Genomic DNA, 10,510 nt, shown 5'->3' on the forward strand with positions numbered 1-10,510 from the left:
TCTCTTCATGCAGAAAAACAGAAACTGTGGGGGGAGCTTTTGCAAATGTTCTTAGCAAACAATACTTTGAAAATCACTTACGATAGTATTTTAGCTTCCATAAAAAGATAAGAGCAGAGAAGGTAGTGACACTAAGCACTTCTAGGGGACCATGGAAAGAAAGCTTGGAGTCTATTGTGTTTGAGGTGCTGCATTAAAAAAAACCAAAACATATAGAAGACTGATAGCTCTGGCCAGGCTTCTCAGTGGTTAGAGCTTCGTTCCATACACCAAAAGATTGGGGGTTCAATTCCAGATCAGGGTACATACATAGGTTTTGGGTTCAATTTCCATTTGGGGCATGTATGGAAGGCAGCCAATCAATGTTTCTTTCATGCATCACTATCTCTCTCTCTCTCTCTCTCTCTGTTTCTCTCTCTCTCCCATCTTCTCTCTCTAAATATCAATAAAAACATATCCTCAGGTGAAGATTAAATATTTTTCAAAAAATGCACACATATAAGTCATATATCTGTACATATTGGGCTTCTTGTTGTTGACTTGGGGAAGGCTAGGAACTCACTCTTTGGTCTATGCATCCTTGCAGGTAACCAGTGTCCCAGAAGACCAGATCCTGGTTGCTGTGTTCCCTGGCCTCCCAACTTCAGCAGAGCTCTTTATCCTTCCCCCAAAGAATTTGACAGAAAGGCGGAAAGGCAATGAAGAGGACCTGGAACAAGTAAGCAGAAGCAGACTTGGCTACAACACTTGCCTGTACCTCACATTCTAAAGGGACCCAAAGTTAATTTCAGCCATAAATGGAGACAGGGTCTCTCCCATTGGCCCATCAGCCTGTCACTATTTCACCACTACTCAGAGCTTTGAAAAATAATCAGCCTAACCCCAAATCAACACAGATGCACATAGGCTGGAACAATCAGTATCATTCCTTCCAACAGTTGCCAGTCCTTCAACTTGCTAATATCTCCCACCCAATGACTGTCCCAGAGGAGAGGGATGTGGGTAAGAAAGAGATGAATTTGAATTTCTCTATTTCTTGTCTTTCAAAATCCTGGGCATCTAAGTTCTGCTTCTAGGGGTGCAGGGACTGCTTTGAACATGTTTCTTTGGGGAGAGATGGATTACCTCAGCTGGATTTGACTAAGGAAGCAGCATTTCCCAATGAAACTGTGATTTCCTGTCCTTACCAGCAGGGCATATAGTTCCTGTGATCTGCTCATGGACCAGGAAATAAAGGAGTTGGCCAGTTCTATGCTTCTCTCTCTCATTCCTGTTCCATGGGGGTCTTGGTGTCTGTGCTCTGCTCCACCTTCCTTGCCTCCCCAGATGCTAAGTCAGAGGTGAAAATAACTGAGAATGAGGCTGCTAAAATTTGGCATGAATCAAACACATGTGCTCCCATAGGAGGTAATCATTGTATAGACATCTTCCAGGTCCTTCTGGCCATCACCCTGTCCCCACACCTATCTTCAATCCTTCTCAAGCAGCATAGATGTCATCACAGTCATTTCTCTGGGAAATAAAATTGATCCTTGTATTTCAGGGTTGGATAGTTAAGTTGGCCAAAAATAAATTCAGCTTATGCATACATCACTTTTACAAGACCTCTTTATTCTGAAATAGCAAGTGGCATGTGTGAATTATATTTGGAAGCTACACTATCCATCCATTTAGATAAATAGGTAATTACAGTGACGAATAGCAGCTGTGGTATTAAGGCGCGTACAGAGAGATAAGTGTTAGGGACAGCAGCCTAAGTCTGCTTCTGCTTCGATGTGGGAATTACGGAGTGATTAAATCGATGTTATGTGTTCTGAGACTTGCTGGGGAGAAGTAAAGAGGAAAAATTATCCCATAAAAAGGAGGCAGCTTCTGCTTTGATGTTTGCCTCCCATTGTCTATAAGGGAGAAAACAGCACAGAGGAGTGGGCTGGTGTATACGTGTCTCTTTAATCCTGGCAGGGACCTCTCTTCCCTGGGGGTATTGCTTGATCGGATTAAAGAACTAATGATGGGTTGGCTTTCTTTCATTGGACCCCACCACTGGTGTTTCTATGGTAAGTGAAAAGGCATGAATAAAATGCACTGAACTAGGTATTGAATAAAACACCAATGTCTACTATCAACTTGAATCTGCTAGGAGACTTTGGACATAGATTTCTGTCTCACCATCCTCTCCAGTGCTGGTTAAACATTGTGAATGATACCAACTACTGTTTTGGCTGCACAGGGCTCCGAGAAACCCAAATGGATAAAGATGTCCCAAGAGCCTGTCCACTGGTTGAACATGGTCATTTTCCTGCCTATGGACCCTGGTGTCTTCCTCAATGGGGGAGCATTGTCGCATGTCACACCTTCCCATGAAGTCTCTTTCTTTTTTCCCCCCTCCTAGATCGTGGAGATGCTGTTTAATGCTCTAAACCAAAACTTGGTCCAGTTTGAACTGAAGCCAGGGGTTCAAGTCATTGTGTATGTCACACAGCTGACGTTAGGTGAGTGCGTGTTGGGATTCATGGGGAGAAATAAGAAAGATTAGTTACGTCTTTCTCAAAGCTTCCTGTTGAGGTGGCAAGAAGACTTTCTTAGAAGTGTCCTTGCTATTGAATCCCTGGATGATCCTTGAGAAAACCTACAATTTCTTTGGGCCTTGAATTTTTAAAAAATTTGAAACAGTCGGGATTATATTAGGTAGTCCTCAGACTCTCTAAATTTCTAGGATTTTCGGATTCTATGAATGTTCATTGGGAGGCCAGATGAAATTACTTTAAAACTCCCTTCTATTTATAATGTAGAAGTTTAAGTTGAAACGGGGATTCACTCTAGTTGGCTGATTTGCAAGAGTAATAAAAGGAGGCATGTTCCTTTGAGCATCCACTGCTGGATTTCTGGGAGAGCCTCGTTGCTAAATGTCCCTTATCTCTATAAGAGTTTTCAGATGTGGAGATTCCAGATGTGCTCATCCAGCATTGTTTCACCAGCACAATGTAAAAGAAGAGACTGAAACATTGCAGCTGTCTTTAATCCCAAGTTTCCAATGAGCCTATTGTAATCTTGTTAACAGACACTCAGGCTAAGAGAAAGGAATTTCACATCCTCCTTCTGCTCCCCTTAATCCAACACACATTGCTCAATGTATACCAACAGCGGCAAACCTCTCCCAGAGAGCAGAGGTGTTTACTTCCCTGAAGAAGCTGTGATGGGGGATACAATTTGTCATTGAGACCAGGGATCCTGTGCCCAGATAGTGTGCAGGGAAACTGGATATACAGATGGAACCCACCTGGCCTCCTTTCTCCAAGAGGCACTTGCTTTTCAGCTAATAGCTTCCAAGTGAGCATGTTCTTCCCTCCTAGCTCCATTGGTGGACTCCAGTGCTGGGCGCAGCAGCTCAGCCATGCTCATGCTCTTGTCGGTGGTGTTTGTTGGTCTGGCTGTGTTTTTGATCTACAAGTTTAAAAGGTATGTGCTACCATCCCTCAATTTTACTCTTGGGGCTAGATTCATGGCAGTTGATTCTTCCTATAACTAATATTCCTAAACTCATCCCAACTATGTGACATTAATTCTCCTTGAAGCTCTATTTGGGAATGGGGGAAAGTAGGAATGGTTGAGGGTCAGAGAATAAATAAGTTTAAAAATATGAACTCTATCTAGTTTATAACTATATTGGTGGAGGTCTTGTTGGATCTTGTTTTATTCCTTTGGTTTCCTTTCCTCCTTATCTCCTGGAACTCCAGTGATGGTTCTATGGAGGGTCAGGTTCTTATCCCTGAGTTCCAGCGTCTCCTTTGCTTCTTGCATTATTGTCCCACAGAACTTTCTACAATGATGAAAATGCTCCATAATCTGTACTGTCTAACACAGTCATCACTAATATCATTGAGGAACTGAATTTTAAATTTTATTTAACTTTATTTAAGTTAAATTTAAATTGTTACACTGCTTAGTCAACACTTGGATAACAATGTCGAGAAAGGGCAATTTTGTTTTTGTTTCTAGATCCCTGGCCATGATGAGTTTTCAGACCCAAAACTTTCTCCCTCTAACCACCAGCATGAACTCATTTAACCATGCATTCATTCAACAAACATTCATTGAGTGACCTCTGTGTGCCAGGTGCTGAATCACCATCTCAAGATCCTAAGTTCTCCCCAACAGGGGAAGGAGAATAGAGTTACCTTGAGCCCCATTCTACCTTTGAGTAAATATCACCTTGTCTCTCACATTTGATCTTATTCTGATATAGAACTGATATTATCTGATGTCTTAAGCAATATAATTAAAAATCACTATGAGATGACTTTTATTTCCTGAAAACTGCCTACAAAGATATCCTTGCCATAGAATGGATTTTTATTTTTTCTGATTATACAATAAAACTTTTGCGCTTTTATATTTATTTCAGTACTTTTTTTTTTTTTTAAGTAAAGCTTTCATCATAGTCTGAAGCCTACTTCACTTTTTCTAAATGTTCTCCCAGGTGCTCATAACACTTATCATAGCTGGAACAAACAAATAAAAACTGAAGTGTTTTACAGATCACTTGGGGTGATCCATCTTACTGCTCCTATTAAAATGTATATGAATGGGTAGCCCAAGAGATGCTTCTAAACCTACTTTCCATGTTTCTTCTCTGTTGAGTTCCGTTTTGTCTTAGGTTCTCAACATTCCTACAAGTGGCTGTGTTAAGAAATGAAAACTAATGTAGCAATGTTTTGAATGCTGAAAATAATAACAAAATTTATTTCCTTCCAACCATCAATTAAAAATGTTGAAAAATCTGTTTTTAGAGACTGAAATAAAGTGGGAAAACTTTCTAAGGGCAAATTTATTCAAATTCTCAGAGATATTATTAAGTGAGCAGGAAAGGGTGAGGGTGAAGTTATATAGGCTTGTATGATTTGAAATGGTTTTTCTGCCCCCCAGCACTTAAATAAATATTACAGTTGATCCCAATGTTCCTGAGTAATATGTACTTTTATGATTAAAGGGAATCTAAGTTACTAGGCTGCATTTCTATTTAGACGAGAAAGTAGGGGCCAGCATGAGTTTTTAATTGGACACATTTAGAGAGCCTGAGGTTAGCTGCCTCACATAATGTGTTCAGTCACAGTTCTTGTAAATTATGTTCAACTGGTTCAGACCAGTATGAGTCAGGAGGACATTTCCTTTCATTATGGAAAGCAACCATTAAGGACATGAAAATTGAATGTAAAGGAAAGGTAGAAACTACCCATGTTTTAAACTTGTCTTTTGGATCTTTCCTTCTTAACTAGCTATAAAAATGCCTTATTGAATATCCTGACACTCTATATCCACTAGGGATTGAAGTAGGGACGAGAAGGTAGAAGTTTGAAAATATTACTGGTTGGTGCCAGGACAACAGAGTGACTCTCCTTTAGGAAGGCACAGAATGTTCTGGATTGGTGTGGATGCCAGATGTCTCAAGTTGTGATAACATCTGTACCAATAATCAGCTTCATGAAATGTCTGTACAACAGTCCAATTTCCTCCTCATTTAATGAGGTAGAGAGATTTCTTCTAGATGTAATATTCTACATTTTTTTTAAATGTCATCATTTTGTCTGAGGACATAATATGAAGATAGAAAATAGAAAGAGCCCAGAATTTGAGGTCATTTATTTATTTATTCAACTAATTCATATTGAATGTAAACCACGTGCCTAGTACTGTGCTAAGTTAAGTATATAGTAGTAAAAATAAAAACACAGACTGTATGGACATTGGGCTTTTAGTCTAGTTAGTAGGACAGAAAACAAGTCAACAAACATTGCCTGTTACATCACCCTAAACCAACACCCTATTCATTTATTTCATCAACACTGTCTCATTACATATTTATAGGAGGAAAGGTTAAGTGATCAGGAGAGACCTCTTGGTAATGACATGGAGGCCCAGTTCTGAAAGACAGTATCATGAGAAGAGTAGAAGGAGGTGTGTTGCAGACAGAGGGAAGAGTTGCTTCCAAGTCCCCAAGATGGGGATGAGTTTGATGTATTGAGTTTTGCAACTTGAAGTTTAGATCTCAGGCCAGTGGTATCAGCCTCCTTGTGAGCATGGCAGAAATGGAGAATTTCAGCCCATCCTGACCAGACCTACAGAGTCACAATGGTTTGAGAAGCACTGGATTATAGGAATTCAAAGGAAGCCACAGAAGCTGGAGCACAGTGGGTCAGGAGATAATAGATGGGATCAGAAGATGATTCCTTTGGGATTTTCATTGAAATCTGCCAGCTCCTCTAACCTCAAGCCTGCCTGCCTTGTAAACCCAGTATTTCTGTGTCTTTTGAAGGAAGTTATTTAGCTTCTTTTCATCTTTCCTTTAATCCTCTTTACAATCCTAAATGGGAGCTATTGTTATTCCTATTGAACAGATGAGGAAACTGACTATGGAAGTACTAAGATACTTAGCTTATGAATAGTGTTCTTAATAGAATAGCAATGGCTCTATGTCCTTTATTTTGTAGCCTTTCATAAAGGAGACCAATGTGAATTGATTAAACTGATACAACCTTAGGAAAACATGTCTTTTTATTCTGATACAACCTTATGAGTCCCAAAGTCCAGCTCTTTTAAACTCATAATAATGGCTAAATGTTTTAAGGCTGTTAGTGTATAGTTGATGGAGGGCATTGCCCTCCTGTTTACACCTGCTTGGTTTTTATGCAGAAGAAGGTGCATTCCTCAGGGAGTCCTGAGGCTTACACATCCCCTGGGCATCTGGGTCTCTGGTCTAATGTCTCTTAGCCTCACGACCCCAGTGTCTAGGTGAGCAGCCCCTTTCCATGGCATTGGCCTGTCTTATTAAATAGCTTCTTCCCCCTGCTTATTGCCAAGGGGTTCCAAATAACTACTTTCACATGCCCTGTGATCATAATGTTATTTTGCTCCTGTCCATGTAGGAAAATCCCCTGGATTAATATCTATGCTCAAGTTCAACATGACAAGGAGCAGGAGATGATTGGGTCAGTGAGCCAAAGTGAAAACGCCCCCAAAATCACACTCAGTGACTTCACCGAGCCTGAGGAACTGCTGGACAAAGAGCTGGACACCCGGGTCATAGGTATGTGTGCTGTGTCCTCTGATCTCTAAACACTAGGTCAGCCAACCCACTTGGCCTGCTCTTCAGATAGTACTAGAACTGGCTACAATGACATACACATATTTGAAATTTTTCCCACCACCTCTGGCCCATATGAAATTGGCAGAATTTTTCCCCTTAAAAGTAGATCAAGAGTAAGGAAGAGATGTGATTAACTATCCATCACTGTTGAACTTTTTCTTCTATGGAGCAAAAGTATTGAATGTCCTAATTAATCATCACATATGTAATCTCTGGCATTAGATGGTGCTGGGCCCATTTTTTCTCAGCCAATATTCTTGGTCTACCATTCTACTTGCCCTGTGACTTCCCTGTGCTTCATGTTCCTCATCTGTGACATGGGAATAATAGTGCCTACCTTCTGAGATTGTTGTGATAATGGAATGATATTACATTATTAGCACAATGCCTGCCACATAGTAAGTGTTCAGTACATGTTGGCCATCACTATAGTTATTAGTAGAGTATAAGATGGCAAGGTATTGCTTCTACCTTGTGTGTTGGTGTGGGAGATGGCAAACATTAAATGTAGAGGAAATAAGCCAGTGAGCTGATAGGATAGAATATCTAGGTGCCCTATGAAATAATACATATTAAGCACCTGTTCAAGGTGGCTTGGTATTTAGCAGGAAATAAAACAAAGACTCTTGCCCTGATGAAATTTACATCCTTCTCTCTCTCTGTCTTCTCTTCCCTGCAGGAAGCATTGCCACCATTGCAAACAGCGAAAGCACAAAGGAGATTCCCAACTGCACTAGTGTTTAACACCAACAAGCCACGTGGTCAACCATCTTTCTGACTTTTTTTTTTTTATTACTATTATTATGGGGGGGGGGGGGATGAAAAAGTCTTTTTTACCCTTTGTTTACCAAGGGCCCCTTCATAAATACCAGGCAGATGCTTAGGTTTGGGAGGCAAAGACATTCTTAACTGATTGAAATGAGATTAAAAAAAAAAGAATAAATGGCTGTATCTGTGCTATGGGCAAAGTATGTATCTTCCCATGGCCTTCTTGCTTTATTCTGCAAGGTCTCTCTTTTCCCTTGTGGGTCTCTCTATCTTGTCATTGTTAAAGTTGGGTTGGCTTTTCATTCACCTCCCACCCACCCCAAAATCATCATCAAACCCCCCACCAGCACACTTCCCTAAAAGGTAAACCATTTCCCAGTCAGATGTGCAGGAGGTTAGTTGGTGGGGTGTGGACATGACTGCAAGAAGCGTGCACACTTTTGTGAAAGAGGCCCTGCCTCGTGCATGTCAATAGTGAGGCTACCGGTGGCGAATTGTATATAATGACAATGTAAATAGCTTTTTATTTCCTGAGAAATAATTTAATGTTTAGTAAAAAAGAAAACAGAAAAAAGAAAGAAGCGTGTGTTGGCTTATGCACTCACCCTCAGAGCTGACCAACCCCCAGGCCTAGTTGATGTGTTGGGTTCTGGATGCTCTCCAGTTGTCTGTCACAATTAACTCTTGCATCTCTGTGTCCATGCCATAGCCGGTTTCTACTTATGTACATAAGGGGGGTGGGGGGGCTTCTTTGGGACAATTGGTAAAGGAAGGACTAGAGTAACATCGTAGAACATGGAGTCTTATTGTCCCATCAGTGACATGGAAGAAGTAGCAAGATGAAGCCCACTAGAGACTTCAGATTGAGATCCAGATGGGCGTACAAGGGTTCCCTCCAAAAGGACAACATTGAGGATATCAGCCTGAGAAAATGATCTTCTCTAAGGATGCCAGGCAATGGATCTGAACATGAAAATGATACTGCTTTCTGGTTGGATTCCAAAGAAACGTATAGTGTTTATGGGGAATGATGGGGCTGTTCTTAGCTAAAGATAGTCCTCTGGGCAGTAGGTGAAGCCCAGTGAGTGCCTCTTGGCATGGGAGGAGTTAGAGAGGTTGGGAGGGAGGTGGTATTTGTGGAATCATGAGTCCATGCAAACCCGGTGAGTCAAATAGGAGTCTAGTCTTTAATGATATTAGTCAAAGATGATGTTTAGCAAAGCTGTGCTATTTGCTTGTCAGATATACACACCTTCCTTAAAGTCAAATGTCTGCCTTCAGTTCCCTTAAGATAGTTCTTGCCTCTGGAGTGAGTGGCTTCTAAGGCCAGCATTCTCTTTTCCAGAAACCCAGCCCTTTTACACATGTATTCATGTCAGTTGTTTTCAGTAAGGTCACTTTAAGCCATGCTGTAAGCATTTTTATTTTCTTTTTTTCTTTTTAGGCTCAGCCTGTACATATTGTTTTAGGAAATGATATACTGTATATATATATGGGTCTACGGCCATACCACCCTGAGCGCGCCCGATCTCGTCTGTATATATATATGGGAGGAAAGGCTGAATTTCTACCTGTTGATATTTGTAGGATGCTGTTCACATTTCTCTCTATGAGACCCTGAGAGAAAATGATTCACAGAAATCTGACTGATTGCAGCTTAGATCAAGATTAGGTGTATTTCTCAAGATCGTGTTTTTTTGTTTCAAGGGTTAAATGGGTCAGACAATTGCAAAACTTGTACTACACACTGGAATACAAATGCATGAGTCATATCTATATATACAGTATATGTACATATACTGTTCTTGGTTTTATTGTTCCATTTGAATATTTCTACTGTATAAAAAAAGACAGTGGTTTTGAAATTGTTGAAAATAAATGTATTTTTGTACATCAAAGCTACCTATCCGTCTGAGATTTCTTTGGACAGTTTTTTCTATCTATTGTATCAGCCAACTATTGCTGCAATAATGCTACAAGGCAAAAAAAAAAATCTAGTAGCTTATAAGAACAGATATTTATGCTCTCTCAAGTCTTCAGGTTGGCTGTGGTTTGGCTAGCTTGGATGCAGGCTTCAGTCACTTCAGGTCTGCTCGATGAATTGTCGTCATTCTGAGACCAGCAGCTCCCCAGGGTATGTTTTATTTCATGGTGAATTATAGAATTCCAAGTGAGACCAGTAGAATGATCTATGTTTTTAACACATTGGCTCAAAATGGTCATTTTATTTACCTGTCGCCTACTTTCCATTGACTAAAAAAAACTCCATGGCCATGGCCAACATCAGTGGTCCAGGGAAATAGACTCTGCCTACTATGGTGTAAGCCACTCATAAATTACATGACAAATGGTGTGGATTTATAATTCCAGCTGACAGAGGGCATGGAAAATTGGTAATAATAGTTTAATGTACTGATTCACTTTTTAGGATCTCTCATTTTCTATGAACTCTTACTAGATGAACTATTTGAATCATTATCCAAGTTTTCCATCCCAATGTTTGTGGCCAGGATTTCTGAACAGATGTCTGGGTATCTATATGGACTTTGAATCTGACCCCAGGTCTCAGTGAATGATAAAGGTGTAGTACCAACTCAT

General features: G+C 40.4%; 1 protein-coding gene across 3 annotated transcripts in view; it reads left to right on the forward strand.

The window, feature by feature from the left end:
- SORCS3 (sortilin related VPS10 domain containing receptor 3) overlaps nt 1-7,955 on the forward strand; it is a 489,777-nt gene extending 481,822 nt beyond the window's left edge. The window contains exons 23-27 of one of the 3 annotated variants that reach the window (XM_084904018.1): nt 587-718; nt 2,393-2,492; nt 3,354-3,459; nt 6,924-7,084; nt 7,824-7,955. In XM_084904018.1, coding sequence (XP_084760144.1) covers nt 587-718; nt 2,393-2,492; nt 3,354-3,459; nt 6,924-7,084; nt 7,824-7,888 — 564 coding nt within the window. In that variant the 3' untranslated portion in view covers nt 7,889-7,955. The remainder of the gene's footprint in view (nt 1-586; nt 719-2,392; nt 2,493-3,353; nt 3,460-6,923; nt 7,085-7,823) is intronic. The other 2 variants (XM_084904020.1, XM_084904019.1) reach the window with 2 other exon arrangements.
- The last annotated feature ends 2,555 nt before the right edge of the window (nt 7,956-10,510 follow it).

This window comes from Pipistrellus hanaki (assembly GCF_964339955.1).
Source record: "Pipistrellus hanaki genome assembly, chromosome: 14".
NCBI classification, from domain to species: domain Eukaryota; kingdom Metazoa; phylum Chordata; class Mammalia; order Chiroptera; family Vespertilionidae; genus Pipistrellus; species Pipistrellus hanaki.